General features: G+C 40.8%; 3 protein-coding genes across 3 annotated transcripts; all 3 read right to left on the bottom strand.

Moving 5' to 3' along the window:
* Positions 1-2,936: 2,936 nt before the first annotated feature.
* Positions 2,937-3,350, bottom strand: LOC131843153 (uncharacterized; the record flags this gene model as incomplete). The annotated part of the gene is made up of 1 exon (XM_059191761.1): positions 2,937-3,350. A coding segment is annotated over exon 1 (414 nt), but the record flags the coding sequence as incomplete, so codon positions are not given.
* Positions 3,351-6,849: 3,499 nt separating this feature from the next.
* LOC131843136 (uncharacterized) lies at positions 6,850-9,857 on the bottom strand. Its single transcript, XM_059191738.1, has 2 exons — positions 9,795-9,857; positions 6,850-7,704 (listed from the first exon to the last, which is right to left on the bottom strand). Exons 1-2 carry the CDS (start codon positions 9,855-9,857, stop codon positions 6,850-6,852), a joined length of 918 nt encoding a protein of 305 aa, XP_059047721.1.
* A 643-nt stretch (positions 9,858-10,500) lies between these two features.
* LOC131843142 (uncharacterized) lies at positions 10,501-12,783 on the bottom strand. The gene is made up of 2 exons (XM_059191746.1): positions 11,269-12,783; positions 10,501-11,031 (listed from the first exon to the last, which is right to left on the bottom strand). Exons 1-2 carry the CDS (start codon positions 11,714-11,716, stop codon positions 10,706-10,708), a joined length of 774 nt encoding a protein of 257 aa, XP_059047729.1. The 5' UTR covers positions 11,717-12,783; the 3' UTR covers positions 10,501-10,705.
* Positions 12,784-21,926: the final 9,143 nt, after the last annotated feature.

Genomic DNA, 21,926 nt, shown 5'->3' with positions numbered 1-21,926 from the left:
AAGAGAGGGGCCCGGGAGAAGGTTCCCGCCGCCTATACCTCGGCGTGGTGCGGTCCATGGCCCTGTACGGGGCCCCGACAGCCAGAGGATTCGCGAGTGCATTCTACCCCAGCTCCGACGGCGACGGCCCACCAAAAACAACTTTTTTTTTTTTTTTTTTTAACGTGTGGAAAAATCTTCAAAAGACCGTCACCCCGCCGGAGGGATGGCGAGGTGGTGTGTGGGTCTTGTACCCACTAAAAAACCACACACGGTGTACCTACGAGCGCCTATGCCGGAGCCAGGGGATCGCAGGTGCATTCTACCCCAACTCCGACGGCCCACCAAAAACAACTATGCTAACCTAACTAACTATGCTAACCTAACTATATATACAAACCTAACTAACCTAACTAATTAAAAGAAAGAAAAGAAAGAAAGAAAAGAAAAGAAACAAAAACTGCAAGACTTGCGCCAAAATAACACCAGAAAAACCCTCAAAAAATGTGGAACGCTCAAACTATCTTAACCTAACTGACTTAGCCTAACTATATATACAAACCTAACTAACCTAACTAATTAATAAAAGAAAAAAGAAAGAAAACAAAGAAAATAAAAATAATTAACTAAAACCTACAAAACTTGCGCTAAAAAAAAACTTTCCAAATAATTAGTTAAGTTTTTTTTTTTTTAACGGAGGGGTAGCACGTTTTCTTTTAACTAACATTCAGTTAATATTATAATATCCACTTCACATTCCAAATTCTCTAGATATACTTCCATCTGAGAGAAATTCTTCTGGACACTTCTAATGTTTTGGGTAATGACGGTAAGTTTATTATTATTTTTACTTATGTATTTTTTAACTTCATTTAAATTACCCGTGTATGCTGTCGAAGGAGTAAAATGATCTAAATTTGAATTTAAAATGTCTATGTTAGCGAATTTTTTAAAATAGTCGTACAAGTCAAATTATTCATAGAGATGTAATATATTTGTGTGTCTATTAGATCAAGAGTAAAGAATTGTACATTTAACCTAAACCCAACATTCCAAAATCTTAAGTTAGTCAGTGTGTAGATGTGTTTATAATAGTAATAACTATGTTCAATGTAACAGTTATTATCATTAAAATTTGTGTATAAGTATTTGTATATCAGGGCGTATGACTGTGTATGTATAGATTTAAATATGTTATTGTAAATAGAGTAAAATAAATTGTGAATTGTATAGAATGAATCTCTGATGCAGTTATAAAGAGTATATATATAGTTCGTGTGTGTGTGTATATGACTTAGACATAAAGGTAACAAAAAATAAGAAAGATAATAAAAAAATATTAATACTAATATAGGTGAGATAAAAAGCAGGAATAGAACTAGTCACATATTTTTTGTAGTATTTGCAATCGTATTCTTGTTGTTGATTCCATCCAGTATAGTTTCATACCCCATTACCTAAAAGTAGTACCCCACCACAAATCAATACCCCATTTAGTAAACTTCTTGTAAAAACCGTTAAAAATTAATAAATCCTCCCTCCGCACTTAGAATTTTTGAGTATTGAGTATTGTTCCCAGAAACAGCTCATCCCCCTTCCGACGATTGACACCATCCTCGTTCGATACTAAATATTATTAAGTTAAAACATTGATTCTTCTAAATTGTGCCTAAGTAGTCGCAATCTTATTCTCGTTGTTGATTCCATCCGGTCGTTTCGTATCCCATTACCTAAGCTAATATTACTATAAAATACACAATTTCATCGTTCAATACTCACCAGATCGTCTGCTTCAGAAACTTCTGTTGTCTTAGAGTGCTAGTGATCACCTTCACCTGCCTGTAGGTCGTTTCTCTGGATCACCAAGTTGTTCTGAAATCAGTAATTTAGACTGAAAATTTTAAAAAATATACAAATTTCGGTTTCAGCCGTCGTTCTTTCATACTATCTTCAGTTTTCACACAAGACTTTTATTGTCCTAGGGTGCCTACAGTATCCCCCGTCTAGTAGCGTAAAACCTATGTAGGATTTCGGTCAATTTTCATTCTAAATTTCGGTCTAAGTCCGAAAAATCATAAGTTCCGTCTAAAACTTTGCTCCCTCACCTAGAATTTCCCTGACATCCCATCACCACAACGCTCCGTATTTTAAATGTTTAATTTATATTTTCAAATAATAAGTACTTACTATATTATTATGATAAATTAAACATAAAAAAATTTCAGTAAATATAAAACAGCTGAACAAGAAAACAATATTATTCTAGTAATACTTATTTAGAAAGTGTTGCCATATTAAAAATAAATGCATAGATTTGTCGATTTTTTCGAATAATCGATAACAGGATATTACAGCGCATTATTCGATGGTGCTTTTAATTAGTCTTTGCAAACAGTAAAATTTCATCATTTTGTATTATACTCTTATTTGTGGAATGAATTGCAATGCATAATTTTTACTCGACGACGGCAAAATAGAGAGATTTTGACAGGTATGCAAGTACTATATATTTATCTGATCGCTCATAATTTCGAAACTTGAAGAGGGAATTATTAATTAGATTGATCTGATACAAGTGTACTCTATTATATCAACCTCCACGCGGTAACCCTGGTAATTATAGCAATTAAAGACATTAGTGACAAAGTTCCTCAATAAAAAAAATAAATACCTACTTATTGTAATTTAATGAATGAGAATTATTATTGGGTCGTCCGCTGGTCCTAACTGGACCGCTGGGTACGGGCCCCGAGCTTGCGCTCCTTGCCCGGGCATTCTGCTGGGGTGAACCACCCCAGCGTCGTTCTTTTACCAGCCGACCTGCCGGCCGGCCGGAGGGCGGCTGCTTCTCAGCAGCCGCCTGTGGGCGTTGTGTGGCAGGAATCATTCTTTCGCTCGCCGAGCCGGCTTAACGCCGCCACGTCACGTGAATGACGTGATCACTCGGTGGAGAGTAGGTCGCGCGGGAGCGCGCGAGTGGCGTCCGGTGGGCGCGCGTGGAGAGGGGCGAGGTCGCGCAGGTGCGCTTCGCGCCCGCTGTCCGCGCGCGAGAACATCGCGCGCGTCAACCGGACGACGAACTGCTCCACCGATGGGACCTTGAGGTCGCGGGCGATCACGTCATTACGGACGTACCGTCCGGCATTTGTGCACAGACGGAGGGCGGCGTTCTGTTGGACCTGCAGTCTCCGCCGCTGTGAGGCCGAGCACAGTGCGTACCATGCGGGGGCGGCATATGTGAGCCGCGAACGAATGTAGGTCTTATAAATGCCTACTTTCGTCCGCAGCTGCAGCCTGGATTGTAAGACCGGTCGCAGCATAGCGCGCGCGGCCTTGGCTTGGGTGACAGCCCGGTTCACCTGCGGCTTCATACGCAGCGACCGGTCGATTTCTACCCCTAGGTAACGCACTGTGCGTTCCCACTGCATGGGCTGGCCTCTCAGTAAGAGGGGCGGCGGGTATTTGCACCCGGGGCGGGTAAGCAGCGCCACCGTTTTACCCACGTTAACGGTGGTACGCCACTTATCCAGCCACTCGGGGAGCAGGTCCAACAGCCGCTGCATTTTGCGAGCGGCTGCGTAGGCTCGGCGAGGCGACGTAAGAAAGGCACTGTCGTCGGCAAACAGAGCGAGGACGACATCCCTCTCTCCCTCTCGGAGCTCATCCCTCAAGGTGGGGATGTCGTCTGTGTACGTCGCGTAGAGCGCTGGCGAAATGCAGCTGCCCTGCGGGACTCCGGCGGCAATTGGGCGTGTGGTAGAGTCACAGTTCTCGACCGAAACATAGAAGCTCCGGCCCGAGAGGAACGAGTCCACTACTCGCACGTATGCTGACGGCGTGTTGGTGTCGAGCAGCTTTGACACCAAACCGTCGTGCCACACACGGTCGAACGCCTTCTCTATGTCGAGAAATACGCCGACCGTGTAGTGGCCGCGGTTGTGCTCGACAGCCATGGGGTGGAGCACGCGCGTCAGCTGCAAAGTCGTCGAGTGTCCGCCTCTGAAACCGAACTGCTCGTCGCGAGGCGACAGAGTCGGTCTCAGGCGGCGGAGCAGGAGGCGCTCGAACGACTTTGCTACGTGCGAGAGCAGAGTGATGGGCCGGTAGCTTGCCGGCAGGCGCTTGTCCTTGCCGGGTTTCGGGAGGACTATGACTCGACCCAACTTCCAGTTGGTAGGGAAGTGGCCGGTCCGGAGTATGCCGTTGTAGAGCCTCGCTAGACACGCTAGGGCTCTACGGGGCAGCCGTGCGAGCGCTGCGGTGCTGATCCCGTCCGCTCCGGGCGCTTTGCGCTTCGGCAGGCGGCTGACGAGCCGCCTTACCTCGCCGGGCGAAACGAAGCTCACTTCGGTTACGTCCGGCGACGGAGCGGTACGGAATTCACATACGCGACGTACGACTCGCTCGTGGTGCTCGACGACAGTGCTGGGTGCGTCGGCGGCGATTGGATTGGCCGTGAATTGCCCCTCCAAGTGCTGTGCCAGGATTTCTGCCCGGTCTTGGGCTGCGTAACGACGTCTGCCCGTCTCGTCAAGCAACGGGCAGACGGGGGGTCGTGCATTGGTGAGCTGTCGATTGAGTTGGTGCAGGTTGGTTTCGTGTTCGCCGGCCCGGGATATGACACCATCCCAGGCGGCCCCACGCCAATCCCGCACTCCCTCCGACAGCTCTGCAGCCAAGCAGTTGAGCTCACGCTTGACCCGCGGGCAACGGGTTCGGGCCCATAGGCGACGGAGATTCTTTTTCCGGGCGAGTTTTTCGCGCAGATGGTGTGGCAATTCCTCTCGACGGCGAGAAGCCACGTTTATTGTGGTAGTTGCCGCCTCCACTGCGGTGCGGATTCGCTCCGTTATGAGTGTGGAGGCGGCTTCGACACCCGCTGGCGATGATAGTTCGCCGTCGTGGTGTAGATGCTCCAATTCTGCGCGAAAAACACGCCAATCCATCCGCCGCCTCGACGGTCTCGTCGGTGTGGTGGTGGTGGAGAGGTCAAGCGTGGCTAGAACTGGGAGGTGCTGCGTGTCAAGGTCGTACAGCACCTCCAGTAAGACCGGGCAAGGCACAGCCTGCTCTAGGGCAATGTCCAGAACGTCTGGGCTATGTGTGGGATTTGAGGGTACGTGGGTTGGGTGCGCTGGGCCCAACACCTCGTACCCGTGGATCTGCGAATCCTGGAGGAGTCTTCGACCTATCGGCGAGCACAGACGGGAACCCCAAGCCGTGTGCTTCGCGTTTAGGTCGCCCATAAGCAGGGTGGGACTCCTCCCATCCAGAACGTTCCGGACATCGGAGGGGCTGAATTCCAGTCCCGGGGGACGGTAAGCTGCCAGGACCTTCAGTTCCGCGCCGTCGACGTTGATGCTGACTCCTATGGAGCGCATGACGCGGAACTCGGGGCGCTCTAACTCCACGTGGACTACGTCTCGACGGACTAGTACCGCCGTACCGCGGTACGCAATGCCCGCCGGTGACGTTTCGTCGCGTCTATACACGTGGTAGTTAGGCACCCTCAACGTCTCCTTTTCTGTGAGCTTCGTTTCACCCAGGAGTATGATGTGCACATCCTGGGTGCGAGCTAGGAGACGGAGGTCCTGGACTTTATCCTTTATTCCCCCGGGGTTCCAGTACACAATGCGCAGGCTAGTACCCGCCATTTGTGTACTGTTGGATTTTGGCCAATCCATTTAATGCCGCCGACTTAGTATCTGCGCCGGCCGCAAGTGTTGTTAGCAGCTCCGTCAACAGACTAATAAGCATGTTCAGTGCTCTGTCGACGGGCGCTTGTGTGAAGGGCGCGGGCGCGGCGTGTGCCGAACGCGGCGCGGGGTATGCGGTGTATGTGGGAGGCGCGGGAGGTGCGCGTCTTACGTCCGCCAAAAGCGGCTTGAATGCCACTCTCGGCACATTGTGTGCCGGTGGCGCCGCCTGGCGGCGACGTGGCGCTGCACGCGGGCCCTGATTTGGGACGGCATGCATGGGACGGGAGGGGGGTGCGTTGTACGCAAATATTGGGGTGGGATCAGGTAGGAAGGGGATTGGGGTTGATGCCGTCACGGGCTCATCTCCGCGCCTCTTCTTGCCGCGTCTTCGGCGGCGGCGCGCACCGGCGTCGGCGCCTCGTTGCGTCGGTTCGTTAGCCGGCGCCATTAGGTTGGCGCCAGCGGTTTCCTCGACCGTTATTACGGGAGGGGGAGCCTGGGCGACGTATGTACGAGGCGCCGCGGTGGGATTATTGCGCCGCCGTTGCTGCGCCTTGGGCGCCGTCGACGACGCAGTGGGGACGGGGGACGGGGCTTGATTCCCCTCTGCCGGGCCTCTCTTTTATACACCGGGCACTTCCGGTCGTTGGCGGTGTGAGGTTTTGCGCAGTTGGCACATGTCGGCTTTTGGTCACGCGGCCTGTCGCAGTTCGCCGCCGGGTGCTCCCCACCACAGCGAACGCATTTTACAGGCCGGTGACAGTTGGCCGATGCATGGCCGAATGCCTGGCATCTGTGGCATTGTGGCAGCACCGATGCCGGCTTCCACGCCTCAACGACGACGCCCCGCATGTACAGGAGCTCGTCAGTCGCGTATAAGCGTGTGAGCTCGTCCTTGTCCATGGGGTCGAGTTGGGCGTGGAAAATGCAGCCGGGGCGGCCGCGACGCGCAGGTATGCCCCGCACTAGCCGCACTCCGAACCCTTCTCCTGCAGTGCCTCCACTATCCTCTCATTGGGAGTGTCGGCGGGAGGCCCCGTATCGCCACCTTGGTGGGCAGTTCGGAGGCCAGACTACCAACTTATTGTTGGGTCCTTTTCGCTGGCCTCTATCAAATACCTTTGGACGGCACGGAATTCTTCGTCCGTCCTAGGCAGGAATCTAACCCCAGTTAGGGTCTTGCGTTGGGTGCCTCCCCCAGTACGCGCCTGAGCTGGTCGAAGTGGCGCGTCCAGTTAGGGAGGCGTTCTACCACTATTGGGGGGTATTTGCCTCGCCCTGTGGCGGGTTCTACGCCCGTGTCGGCGATCTTACCCTGTGAGGGCATTTGCGGGGCTGGAGCCGTGGTGGCGGGGGTTGGGGTGGCGGGGCGCCACTCCCGCAAGGACGGCGGGGTTCGTCGTCGGGGGGTGGGGAGGGGGGGGAGCATCGGCTCGGGCGATTGTGGCACCGATTCGAGTGCCGCATGCCGTGGCGTCAACTCGCCCCTATCTAGCGTATAGGAGCGAGGTAGCGGCGAGGGCACACGCGCGGGTGCTGGCGAAGGCTCCGGCGCGGTCGCAGGCGACGCATGTACGTCGCCGTAAAAACGCCTGTCTTCCCCTTCCTCCTCGCTCCCGCTATCCGGCGGGGGGGAGGGTGAGCGCGGAGGGGGTGAAGGCTTTCGCCGCACGGTACCCGACTGGGACGGTAGGGGTTGGTAGCCCTTGTCCACAAGCCGGATTCTCGGCGTCGGCGGCACCTTCACTAGGTCAAGGTCGCGGGGGGGGGACTCCTCTACGTCCCTCCGTTTGTCGCCTCTAGCGGGCGAGGTCGGCGACGGCGGTGCGCGTCTTTTAGATGGGCCAGGTTGTGCGCATCTTTCCCCTCTGCCTGGTTCCCGGTCGGCGGCATCATTGCCGCTTCCCGCGAGGGCAGAGGGGGTGCCCTTGGATGCCGGGCGAGCGTGGAAGGTCCCCAGCTCAGTGGCGGGGACCAGCTTGGTCGGGTTCCTTAAATCCCGACGCACAACAGTTCGGGGAGCTCCCTGTCAGGAGGTTTCCTGGGGGCTTTGCCCCTTTGCGACATCACGACACGAAAGGGGACTGGAGGGGTGGAAGAGGGTGATGTGGGGGCTGGAACCCCACGACGAACCTACCGAAAGATAGGGAATTCCGCCCTGAAAGGGCAAGTGATCACACTGTAAGACAGTCGCAAGTGGATTGCAGCAACGAATTTGCGTCAACAAATTCGGTCTACAATCCTAGCGCGTTCTCTCTTGCTAAACAAAGTACACTTTGTGTAGTTGGATTACGCACTGTATCGCTCTCAACAATTTGCGCAAGTGGGCACCAGTTGCGGGGCTCACTCTGGAGACTCGACGGCGAACCGGAGTCTCACAGAGGATCACACGACCAACGGTAAACTCAACAAGCAACAAACTGGAAAGCGACCCTATTTCAGTTGTATAAAAAAAAATAAGCTGTATAAGAATCTGGCATGACCTACATGAATGAATGATATTTTAATTTGACGTACTGGCAGCTCATAAAATTATATGATTAGTTGATTTTTTTTTTTTTTTATAATATTTTATATTTCGAACATTTTTTGCTTGAAACTGTGATACATTTTTTTTTTTACCTTTACGCAGTTCTCCCTGGAAACCATCGTAGTAAATTGCCATTTACCAAGATGTGCTATTTGACATTACTTTATGTTCATGGCATCATCCTCCACGGGGCACCTGCCCTGCCAGCGTAGACCGTGAGCATATAATATATATATATATATAGAAAACAGCCAGTCATACAAACCACACCATCATACTCATGAATACAAATGTTTGTACCACATTGCGACCATCGGAAGTAAAGCGGCGCTGCGTGCTAAACCGATAGACCACCGCAGCCGTCGGAAGTTGGATGACTGGTTGAACGCAACACATTGATTCCCTATACGTCTACGCCGGGACTGGCATATCCTCTCTCTTCTTTATTCAATTCTTTTTAACCCTGCAACTCCTTATTATCTCAAAGAAAAATTTGTATTTCTCGGTGAGGCACAAAATCATGGCTTACGCAGTGCAACAAACCTATGTCTTAAAACTCCTTCCCATACTTCCTCCTTCTACACCAATTCTTTCGCTGTGTACGCCGTGCGACTGTGGAACTCACTACCATCCTCCATACGTAGCGCTCAATCATTAGCTATTTTTAAAAATGCTGTAAAATCACACTATCTCTCTCATTAAATTGTCTTTCTACTATACTTTTTACTAAACCTTTCTACTAAATTATCTCTTTCTTATTTGCACATTGCTTAGTTACTGTGTATTATTACTAATTAACTTTTTTAATTTATATATAATCTATCTTGCGCCATCCACCACCTTCTGTCTTTTCTCCTCTACCCAAAGGTTGTCTGGAAGAAATCGCTTTAGCGATAAGACCGCCTTTTGTGCCTAGCCTACCTTTCTGTACATTATAAATATTGTTTTTTCTTTGGGTTGTTTTTAAGGTGCAATAAAGAGTTATAAATAAATAAATAAATAAATTGATGAATTGACCCAACTAATCAAGTGCCAAATCGTTTTGTAAGACTTTCAGTCTTTATTTTATATTCTAAAGCAATTAACAATTTGAAATTGATTGTTTGAATTCTCTACGAAATATGCGTAGTCAGTTCAGTATGTTACTGAAACATAGGTAATATTAAGAAAATTATCTAATTAGGGTCTAAAAAAACGTAGTATGATCTTAAAGAATCCTTCTTTAAGATCATACTACGTTTTTTTTTATGGATGACAATGGAATGGTGCACCCGCATGCTCTAACGGTTGATGATGAGATGAATATGAGGCCAGGTCAGTTAGCCCATCTTGACAAATTCTCCAAGAATTTGTCATGGTAGATTTCAGGGGTACCGCGTGGAGGTCAATCTGACAAGGTACATTGCTAGCAATAGAATTATTAGTCCTCATTTCCTTTCTCCACCGTATTATTTATTATTATCGAGTTCAAAACATACAACAATGTATATAACACAAGCTCTGCTTAGCTTAGGACTAGATGGCGCTATCACCGAAGTATCGGTACTGTGCCGCGGAAATCCGACCATAGAGTGGGCGTCACTAACTTGTGTCGCCCCCCGAAGGCCCGAGCCGCGGCACGGTCCACAGGTGGGGGGGGGGGGAGTCATGGGGAACCATGCCGGTGGTCTTGGTGAATCCTTGCGTATCCCATGGCCACGGCGATTATGTCGAGGAGGAACAGTCGTCAGGTTTTTAGCAGGTAGGAGTCCGGCAGTATCCATTCGTCCCTAAGCGGATGGTTCTCCATGATGGATTTTCCTGACGTGAAAAAAAAAAAAAAGGACTAGATGGCGCTGGGTGAACTATCCAAGGTTACTATTATCACAGATAACTGCTATTATAATTGTAAGGTTTCAAGTTATCATTTTTTGCTAAGAAACCTATAAAAGTAAATAGCGTTGTTGGTATCAACGTACTCTTAGCTCATTTATCATTGTCTTGTAAATATGTTAAAAAAAATTGGTGTTGAAAGTTTGAAAATTAGGACATAAACCCACGCTGGACAGCTCTAATTATAACATGTATACGCGTCGGTCCCCTTTTTACCAGACTGTCACAGGAGGGAGAGTAATATTTGTTTATTCGGATCTCTGAAACTGGTGGAAACTGGAAAACTAAAGATTTTTAGGAATTCGTTTTTTATTCATTAATCATAGTAAGTATTTGACTATACAATATATATATATTAGGGTGTCCCTTATATGGGTGAAAAAATTTTTTTTTCAGATATCGAAATGCATACCCCTTAATTCTTTTTAAACTACCTAAACTTAATCAAATACAAAATTTTATCTTTATATGTCAACATTAACCCGTACCGACAGAGCCTTGAAGATTTTAAAAATCGTTGTCTTTAACGCTTATCTTTGTATATGTGTAATAAAATGAAATAAAATGTTTAATAATAATAATCAAAGAGAAAGTTAGAATATAGTATTTATTAATCAAATGAACATCACAAATATTTTCTTTTAAGGATCTCTTTTTTACAGTCTGGATACAGATTTCTATGCTCTTGTACACAGAAAACTCTTGTACGCAGCAAAAACTGTTTTTGATATTCTTTTGCAGTGACTAAGCCATGGAAATCTTGCATAAGTTTTACAGCTCTTTTAGCTGTATCATTCACGGCCCTTAAAGAAAGAACTCTTGTTTTAGCCTGTAAATAGGTTACATCTTCGTCCCATGCAGAAACGGTTTTCTTTAAGAAGTCTGTATCCATATTTAAACGAACAAATAAATTTGTGCTCTTGACAGACACAAAATCATTTAATGATTTTCCTGCAACAAAATGCAAGATGTATTATTATCAGTTTATTAAGATGGATATAAGATATAAAACTATTTTAATTTTTAAATTAAATAACTTAATACGGTTTTTTTTATTACATTTATCAGTCAGGTCAGGTCTAGACCAACCAAATATAAAAATATGATAAACGCGATAAAACCGAATTAAATTACAATGTGTAACAATAAAAAAACATACTAAAATAAATGTTATATATTTCTACTTACCATACAAATAATCAGACATATCTTCTTTCGATGGAATGTATCTTTTTACAGAATCATACAAACTATCTCTTTGTAAGTTCGCTACAATATTCGTCTTAGTTTGTTCATCTACTTCATCATCAAAGAGTGATAAAACAGCTATTTCTTCTGACAAGTACCAAAGATGTTGACTAAACTTGCTCAGGGCAGCTTTGGAGATCTCTTTATTAACAGTTTCATATTCCTTAAGACTTTTTAAAAAGCGCAAAGTTTGATTTGGGGCCTTGACTGTCAGACTACATCCAATCCATGGTTTTACATATATAACTGCAATGAATAAACAAATATCTTGAAGGGCTCTTTTATCCTTGGCGCTAATTTTGAATTGAGATTGCAACAAACATATTTTCAAAGAGTAAATGGTTCTAGCCATCCACCTAGCTTGATGCATTGCTCCAGAAAGTCTCATTTTAATATTTTTCTTTGACGATTTATTTATCGGGAACTCATCACAGCTGAGATCTAGGGCTTCTACTACAGCCTGAAGTATTTTTAAAAACAGAGTCCCTTATGCTAATTGACATCTATCTAAAGTGGCAACTAACTTAGGAGTGACGAAATCTTTCCTTCCTCTTTTTGAAGTAGTTACAGAACTTACCATTTGAGATGTTGATGGCAAGGGTTCGTTCAGGCTTTCGTCAGAGCTGGTATTGGGATTGGGATTTTCTTGCGTTTCTATAAAATCTTGTGTAGTTAAAGATGACGATAAACTTTTGGAACATCTTGTCTTTTTTTCTCTTCTTTTAATTTTCTCTATCTTATTCTTTTTTCTTTCTCGGCTAACTTTTTATCTACTCCCGCTAAACATCCTAGACGCCCTGGTTCTCTTTGTAAAAATATTTTATCTTCTTCTATTTTTATCCAGTCCAAAGCATTTGCGTGTGCTATATCGAATAAATTATCTAAATTATTTTGAAAGTCCTTCCTCACGGCGCTTGTAAACAGCTGGCGTTTTTTTTTTTGAATTTTTTTGTAACTCTCCAAGCACGATGAAGATCGACGAGTTTTTTTACACAGTTTTGTACAGGTCTGGTAGGGATTCTAGCTTTTTCCCAGAATATAATACACTCTCGAACGGCAAGATTTGCGCTTACATTAATAGTCAATTTAACTTCGCGAATGTTAAAAAAGAGGACTGCAAGAACGTGACGACGGTAGACGGTAACTTTGCTCCAGTAATTTGATGGTTCACGTCACCAACTAAGAAAATACTTTTTTTATTGCTTTTTAATTCCACTGCCATTTTTTTAAACATAAAAACAATATGTTAATGACGAGAGTTACTGTGAACAAATGGCAAATACGATGGGTGCACGCCACTAGTTCGGCATTACTTGTATGAACATGTTTCGATGCAAGTCGGCACGGGTTATCGTTCTCCAAATTATATAAAAATGTATTTTCGAGTGTTTTAGGAACATATGAACAAAACTAAGACCTATGCATTAAAAAATAAAAACTTTGAAAAATAAGGGACACCCTAATATATATTTATAAAAACCAGGAATGTTATGAAATTTCGGACACGGATAGGTTTCGGATATAGGCACGATTATTATACCAGATACGGATACGGATATGAAAATATTTCGGATTATCTGTTAGTTTCGGATAATTTCGGTTACGGTTATGGATATTTTTTCATATCGGATATCCGATAGTTTCGGTTACGGTTACGGCACTCCCTAACATCACTGATAAAAACCTTAATTAAGTTATTATTATTATTCTATCAAATCAAATCAATAAACTGTATTCATGTATTAATGACTCTTATGATATGTCAAATCTACCGTCAGTTAGGAGAGCACAATAGATCTATGTAGGTCGCAGTGCTACAGGTGCTACAAACATCTGACAATAGCCCAAACAACCCTTAAAAAAAAATAGGAGTGCTTTCGAGATGAGAAGAAGAGACAAGAAACTCAACTCATATTCTTTTCAAATATTGTTTAGAATAATACAAATTAATTTTTAAATTCAAATTTGGGAGAACTGAGTGATCACGAGTACATGCTACTGCAATTTTGTCAAAAACAAATAGTGTAATCAGTGTTCGTAACCCGAACAGACCAGTCCTCACAATTTATTTCTGAATTAATATCGATATTAATTCAAAAATACATTAACATAAATTTCCACAAGGGTTAATGTATTATATTGATCAATAGTATCACTCTGATTTTAGCTTTGAACTAATGAAATGATTATACATTACGATCCGTAAAATGGTTATACGAGACCTGGCCAAAATAGATTAACTAAGTTTTAGTTTGTACTGATCCTAGATAAATCATAGATTATGAATTTGAACTGTAAACGGTTATGAGGGAAAAAATAAGAAGCTTAACATAATAAAATAAAGAAGACAATTTAATAAGAGCATATAGTGAGATAGAGTGATTCTAGAGGAAGGTTTATATGTATAACATATGTACACCCGTGCGAAGCCGGGGTGAATGGCTAGTTCACAATAAATTCGGTTGATCATGTTTTTTAGTGTAGCTCTCTAACTATTCGGTCCAGATTTATCGCTAATGGCCCGTTGTGTATGATGACACTGTACTCATTTGTAAACTAGGAACATTGACAAATCGTATTTGCCGGCGCTCGCAACTGAATATATACTATGTGTAAACTCATGACACTGATGATCATCAGTGAAGACATTTAGCATCATATATCATCATTTAGATCGCCATCTGCTCGCTTAAGATCGTTGATGAAGTCTCACAACATATTTTTCTAATTTTGACAATTCACACAGCGCCATCTAGATTGAATTCAAATTCAAATTCAAAAATCATTTATTCATGTAGGACATTTTAGCCACTTATGAACGTCAAAAAATTTTTTATATAATATTTTTTCCTACCGTCCAGTTCAATATACAGATCTTGTGTTATGGGTACTAAACATCTGATACAAATACTTATATATAAAAAATATTTCATTAAATTAGGGAGAATGTAGTGACCACCTGCATATGCTATTGCATTTTTGCCATAAGGATCTAATAAATTAAAAATACACATTCGTTTTTAAATTCAATTAGGGAAAATGTAACTACTACCAACATATGTTATTGCATTTTTGTCAAAAGGAAATAATCCTATCAGTGACCGTACCCTTAGCAAATTTTTGCTTGCGGATTTACACTGAAAAAATAATGACATTGGTAGATTTAAAAAGTTACATGTGGTATATACATTTTTTTTTGGAATTATCTGGAAAACACGCAGACCGTTAGAAACAGTCATACTTATGAATACAAATGTTTGTACCGTGCGAGGAATCGAAGCCGCGACCATCGAAATTAAAGCGATGTGCCAAACCGCTAGATCACAGAGCCTGAGAAATTGCATTATACGTAAATTTATAAGTTTTATTAAAAAAAAGAAATATATTTATTATCTTAGTGTATATTTATATATAGACTGCTAGTCGGTGGTCTAGCTGTTCACACCGCCTTACTCTTACAGATCAGAAAATTTATAATTTCGTCTCCCCGGACCTACACAAACATATAAAATTCTTTCTCTCTTTTATAGTATAATAGTTAGTATAGTAATATAGTTAATATAGTATAACTAGTATAGTTTATAACATTGCTCGGCTAGTGGAAATCAGGCCTAACACACTGACTGGTGTGACTCACCTCATCTAATTCCAGCATAAACTCACAAACACGTAAATACTATTAGGTGTCATGAGTGTGTTATTAGGGCGGTCTTGTTTACACTTAATTTTTTTAATGAAAAGACCAGTAATTATATCTCATTACTATATATATTATTTATTAATTTACAAAAAAATGTATCTATGTATTTATAGATTTTTTGTCTTAAAATGTAAAGTTACAACATTTATTTAAAAGAGCAACACAGCTGAAGTATAGACAATAAAGTTCTTGCTCATTATTGACTGATACTAGTGAGATTTAAAAAAAATACTATTAATAATACTATTCAAAAGTGCTTGAAAAGTTTATATTTGAATAAAGATTTTTACCATTCTATTGTACTCACAGAGTTGTTCTGGCAACACTACGCTACATCATATACAACTCTATAAATACTAATATTATGAATGCGAAAATGAAATTGCTATTTCTTTACAGTTTCTTTCAATCACTTTGAAATTGTTCATATCTCACTAATATTATGAACGCGGAAGTTCGTGAGTGTGGATGGATGCATGCATGGATGTTTCTTACACTTTCATGCAAAAACAACTGAATGGATTTAAAAAAAACTTTACAATAATATAGCTTATATATTAGAATAACACATTGGCTACATTTATGCGGGTGAAACCGCGGGCACGTACAGTATTATATAATCCTACTAAGCATTTCAGATAGAGAACAATATAAGCTATATTTTATGCTACTCAATCATGGTGAAGAGAACAAAATCCCTCTACTACACAAGAAAATATTAGGAATTTTTAAGAGTGTATATATTTTTAATTAGGTACTGTATTGACCTTGCAGAGGTGTAACATGTCATCCTTCAGCTAAAACACAGCATACAAAGCTTGAAGGCCTAAACAGGTGAAACTAAGTTCATTCAATTAAATATACGTCCAATCAGTCGAGTTTACTCAAAGCCTTCTATATTAAAAAACGAAATAAGCCTATGTCTTACTGATCAGCCGCAAAGTGTTGCGGCTGATCAGCAGTGGCTTATAAAGCAATCTGGTTGGTGGGTAAAATAGGTGAAAGTTGACTGAGTTATTTAACAAACGGGTTTATTCAGCCTTCTTTATAAAAAAAAAATAAGCCTAACTTAGCTATTGTACTTTCTGATTTTGTTTTACAGTATTTTTTTGTTATTTTAGAGATAGTGACAAAAAAATTATGTTATCTAAATTCAAAGTAACAGGGGTCTAGTCTCCGAATATGATTTTATCCCATTCGGTGTCAAGACCGTTGCTCCATGGAGTCATACATGCGCTATAAGGCTTTTTAAGGAAATAGCAAAAAGGTTAGTCGATATCACAGAAGACCGAAGAGCTGGCAGCTACGTCGGACAAAGAATTAGTCTAGGACTTCAAAGGGGGGACGCTGCCAGTGTCTTCGAAACCTTGCCTAAAGGGACTCCTTTTAATAATATATTTAATTATATTTTTATAATATATTATTTTATAATATATTATATTTTTAAGGTTTTTAGTTTTAGGTTCATTGTTCGACTACCGTTATGTCAAATTAATTACTGAAAGAATTGAATAAAGGAGATTTCATTACTGAAAATAACATCGAACATCGTAAAAAAAGTAACATTGTAGTGAGTTCAACTTAATATGAACAAAGGATTATGTATATGAATAATTTGAAAAATAATATAAATAACTCATTCGCTAATAGCACGAAAATATAAAGTTTAGTGAGTTCGTACATTTCTGTAAATGAAACATTTCCAAGAAATTGACATTCACACATATGTTGTTTGTTCAATATCTACGGTTTATATGTTATGTGTGTTAAAATTAATAGATCTAATAAGTTATCGAACAAGCTGACCCAATTCATAACCTAATTAAAGCCCCCTGCCTAGAAATCTTATGTCTGAAATCTTATGTAGGTCATATTTTTTGTTTAATTGCCGTATTGTTTACAATTTTGTTTCATTTCTATTAAATTTCTTCATTGCACTATATACTATATAGAAAAAACAAAAAAAATGCATTAACTGATACAAAAAGCGGTCTTATCGCTAAGCAATCTCTTCCAGACGACCTTTGGGTGGATAAAGAAAGTAAAAAAGGTAGGTGGCGCACGTAATAATTAAATATGTCATATTATATGTCTATAAATATACATACATTTACACATTAATATATATATAGTAAAATACCAACATATAATTAAGATCTAAGTTTGCAAAGTTCGTTGTGTCATGTTGTTTTAGAAACCAATAAATATTTTTATTACTATATTATCCATTGAATAAATTTCATTTTAATTTAAGAATTTTGCATTAAAGTTATTTACTTAACGGAGCATTTGCCTGTATATATAAAAATCGATATAAAATTTGTTTGCTTGATCGTCTTTTATGGTCTGACACACCTCTTATCAGTTTGCAATAATTTTTTTTCCTAAAATTTGAAATTTCTTGCCTGCACTTTCGGTAAACTTATCATACGTATACTTTCACGAAAGTGTACGTATGTTCACCAGTTTGTACTTCATTATTTATATAAAATTTATTTATATTGTATAACACCTGTACTGGCATAATTAACAATTAATATAGATACAATAGGTGGCGTGTGTATCTTACTTGAAAATGTATAGCTAGGTTCAATTATAATTACATTAATTCGTGAAGCAAAAACTTAGTACCCCTTTTTACAAAAAATGTGCAAACAGAGGAATATAAATTTCGTACACTTATACTTTTCATAGAAAATGAGTTCAGAATGCTTTAAATAATTTAAGTTACTTAAATTTAAAATACTTTAAATCAATAAATAAAAACTTAATAATTGTTCAAATTTATAATTTAAATTAATTATAGTCGAGCTTTGACCATTGGGCGACCACTAGAAAGTATAAATTGTCAAACGATTATTTTATCCGGTCAGATTGTATCAAACATCTTTAAATTTCTATTTCGGGGAACAAACCGCTAGGTTACGCCGCTCTTGAAAATTGCTACAGTAATTTGATAGTAGTTCTGTAATTTTTAAATGCACATTTCCAAATTGGAGAATAACGGACTAGTGGATAGACGAAAATAACGGGCCGCTGGACCGTAAGAATTTCCGTAGTATCTTAATTAATGTTGTAGCCGACTCGTGTTTATTTATAACGCGTTTTATAGCGCACAATCTGTCTGCACGCGTCATGTGACTTTGTTCTGGACCCATTCTGGACCGAACTGATAATTATATATTAAAAATAAACGTCAATATTATTATTCCTTTACGACTGATAACATTAAGGGAATAGTCAGGGATTTTTTTTATTGGATGGTATCATTTTTTAAGTGGGGTTAATTCCTCATGGATGCCCCGCCAGTGCCCATCACACTGGCGGGGCAACAGTAGTAATGACACGATCAGTAGATATCGAACCCCTGATAGACGGGGGAAAAAGAATTGTTAGAAACGTGGTAGCCCCTGGAAACCATCATGATAAATTCATGGTGAATTTACCACGACGGACTAACGTGCTGTGTCATCCTCCACTGGTATCATCCCCCACTAGCGTAAACCGTTAGGACAGGAGGGTGCGCCATTCCATTATCATCCGTAAGAAAACCACCTGAGACGGAGGGGTACTGGGCATCAGCACTCATGTTATTATACTCCACTCTAACCCCACCAGTGGACAGTGATAGCAGTATACGCTGGCGAGGCAACATCCATCAAACCCATCACAACAAATTCACCAGGACGTAACCATATATATTTCCAGATGACTTCGTGGAGGTCTGACTTGGTTCATTGCGAACAATGGGCCACACAGGGAGAATGGGCTGTTATTAATGTGGATTAATAATCCCATTGCTAACAATGTACCATGTCAGGTTGACCTATAGAGGGAAACTCATTCTCGTCCTCCTGGAAACCATCATGTTAAATTTGAATACCTGAATGAATTTGCCACAACGGGCTAATTGACCTGACCTCATACTCAACTTCAAGACTTTTCAAGACAATTCAAGACTTTTCAAGACAATTCAAGACTTTTCAAGTGTGATTGGTAAAAAGTGCCAAAAAGTTTCTAAATCTTTCGATATAATTAAAGATAGTAAATCACTAGATCACGACGGTAAGACCAAACTGTTCTGTCACCACAGATAAAAATAGGGCTCGAACTATATATTATCATAAGTAGTTGAAACCAAATAATAGACGTGACCTTCTTGCCAAGAGTTATGAAGTGCAGAGGAGAATTTATAATAAATCACATTCGCAACCGCCCATACAAGATTGTAATCGTGATTTATTAGACTCTAGAAACTTTAAATTATAATAGCTATTGACCGCGACTTTGTTTGTATTTACACATACTTATAATAATAAAGTAGGTGATCGTGTCTGCATATGAATGATATATGAGTAAATCTATGATGACTTTGGTAACATAACATAACTCAAAAGAATAATTGCTACAATTTTTTACTGTTTTTTTGTTCATGAATGATAGTGCACCCGCCTGCGTTAACGGTTTACGCTGGCGGGGCACCTGTGGAGGATGATAAGATGGCAATGAGAGTAATGAGGTCAGTTTGACCATCGTGATTGAATAACCAGGTATTAACCACGATCTTTTCCAGAGGGAACCGCTTGAAGGTCAACCCAAAATGGTACATTGCTAGTAATGAGAACACTAGACACCTTCACTAACAATCCCCTTCCCCCCCCCCCCCCCCAATTCTTGACTGTTTGTCTGTGCGTTTAAGTGCGTTAATCTCATAGAAGGATCTTAAGTAATTTAGGTTTCCCTAATATATTGTGGTAAGCTGTACCTTTTGGGAAAACAGGTTTTTTTTTTATGAATGATAATGAAATGGTACACCCGCCTGCGCTAACGGTTTACGCTGGCGGGGCACCAGTGGAGGGTGATAAAATGAGCATGAGGTCAGGTCAGTTAGCCCATCGTGACAAATTCACCAGGAATTTATCACGATGTTTTCCAGGGGGAATCGTGTGGAGGTCAACCTGACATGGTACATTGCTAGTAATGGGTCAATAGTCCACATTACTAACAATCCCCTTCCCCCTGGGAAAACAGGTTTGGTATACCAAACCTGTTTTCCCAAAGACCACGGATGTTCATGGTAAATTCCTGGTTTTCGAGACGAATTTGCCACGATGGGCTAACTGATTTGATCTCAGGGCCATCTTATCATCCTCCACTGGTGCGACTAAATCATTAGCGTAGAACGATTCCATTATCATTCTTTAAAGTTACCACAACTATTTAAAAGACTATTTAAAACACGCAAGTTTCTTTCTCGTTCTTCTTATGATGACATAGGTTTCCGAATGAGTGGTAGATTAGAAAAAAAATAAGTACGAATATTCAAAAGAGGAGACAATTGGACCTTTACGACATTAATCTACAGCGATTGCAAAAAAATCATCAAAATTGGTTGAGTATCGCGAAAAGCATCTTGACTAAAGTATTCAAAAATGTAGTCTAATCTAAACTGCATTTTAGAACCAGTCAAAATAAAATCGTTAATTGGTTTATGTAGATTCATGTAATCAGCGAACACAGAGCGATATTGTGTTATTTGTTAATGTAACATACTAAAGTGGTTTATATTTATTGCACTCATTAAATTCCTCGTAAATATACAGAATGTAGTTGCTACAAGAATAACGTGAAACCGCGGGCATAGCTTATATAGTCTAAAACAAATATTGCTTTTTAAAATCAGTCAAAAGAAAGTTGTTAATTAGATTTTATACATTAATGTAATCAGCGAGCAGGGTGATATTGTGTTTATTTATCAATGTAACATATGAATGTGGTTTATATTTATTGCACTCGTTAAATTCCTCTTAAATATACAGAATGTAGTTGCTACAAGAATAACGGCTGCATGTATATGCAACAACTGTTTGTAATTCTACAATATATTTTACTTTACTCACCATTCTCTTTGCTAATCGTTATTAATGTGAGATTTAGACTAGTTGAATAAATAAACGGGATATAAACTAATATTTATAAATGCGTTTCATTACATTTTACAATGTTCTAACCGTGCTTTATGTAATACTTTTCACGAAAGACTTAGTTGAGTAGAAAACATATTGTTTTACACGCGACTTCGTCCGTGTTGAATTAAAATAAATAAATATTCTAAAATAAAAGTATCCCAAGTTACATCTTATAACATTAGTTATCTGTTAGTGAAATTACTGTCAAAATTGGTACAGCCGTTTCAGAGATTAGCAAGAAGAATCAGCCAGACAGACAGATAGTTGATTTTAAATTAATTCTGTGATGTAAGTACCGTATGTGGATATAGTAAAAACCTGACAGACACTTCAATTTTATTTCCATCTATACAAATGTACAGATCGAAATAGCCTATATGAATACAAAATAATTAATTCTCTCAACAATTGTAAAGTTAAACAATAAAAAAGAAAACACCACTCACATTTAATTTATATCTGTCAAAAATAATATACATATTCAAAGAGGTGAATCGTTGCAAATTGGCTTCACAAAAAAATAAAGTGCATTGGAAAAATATCACATGTACTATATGTAGGTAACTGCTATCATGTAAGTTCACATAGTCATGTCCGTGAAAACCCTCATTCCTGAAATACTATTTCACAATTTTTGACGGCCTCGGCCTCTAGCGGTTTAGCACAACGCTTTGCCTCTGATGGTCGCGGGTTATTCATCGCACGGTACAAACATTTGTAGTCACGAATATAATTGTTTGTATCGGTCTGAGTGTTTTCTATGTATATTATTTATCTACATAGAAAACCGTATCAGTTGTCTAGTACCTATAACGCAATCTTACTGTGGGACCAGATGGCGCTGTATTAATTGTTATTATTAATATAATTGTTAATTAATAAATTGTTATTATAATTATAATTAAATTGTTGTTAGTAATCCAGGGTTA

This window comes from Achroia grisella, unplaced genomic scaffold, assembly GCF_030625045.1.
Source record: "Achroia grisella isolate CSIRO2021 unplaced genomic scaffold, CSIRO_AGI_Agris_v1 utg2786, whole genome shotgun sequence".
Taxonomy (NCBI): Eukaryota; Metazoa; Arthropoda; class Insecta; order Lepidoptera; family Pyralidae; genus Achroia; species Achroia grisella.
The sequence above is the reverse complement of the archived record's forward strand: the minus strand, read 5'-3'. Positions and strand labels throughout refer to the sequence as shown.

Coding starts and splice junctions, on each gene's coding strand:
- LOC131843136 (XM_059191738.1), bottom strand. CDS start 9,857: ATGACTCCCCCCCCCCCCACCTGTGGACCGTGCCGCGGCTCGGGCCTT. Junction 7,705..9,794: donor GCCTTCGGGGGGCGACACAA/GTTAGTGACGCC, acceptor ACCTCCTGACAG/GGAGCTCCCCGAACTGTTGT.
- LOC131843142 (XM_059191746.1), bottom strand. CDS start 11,716: ATGAGACTTTCTGGAGCAATGCATCAAGCTAGGTGGATGGCTAGAACC. Junction 11,032..11,268: donor TATGTCTGATTATTTGTATG/GTAAGTAGAAAT, acceptor ATTTTGTTGCAG/GAAAATCATTAAATGATTTT.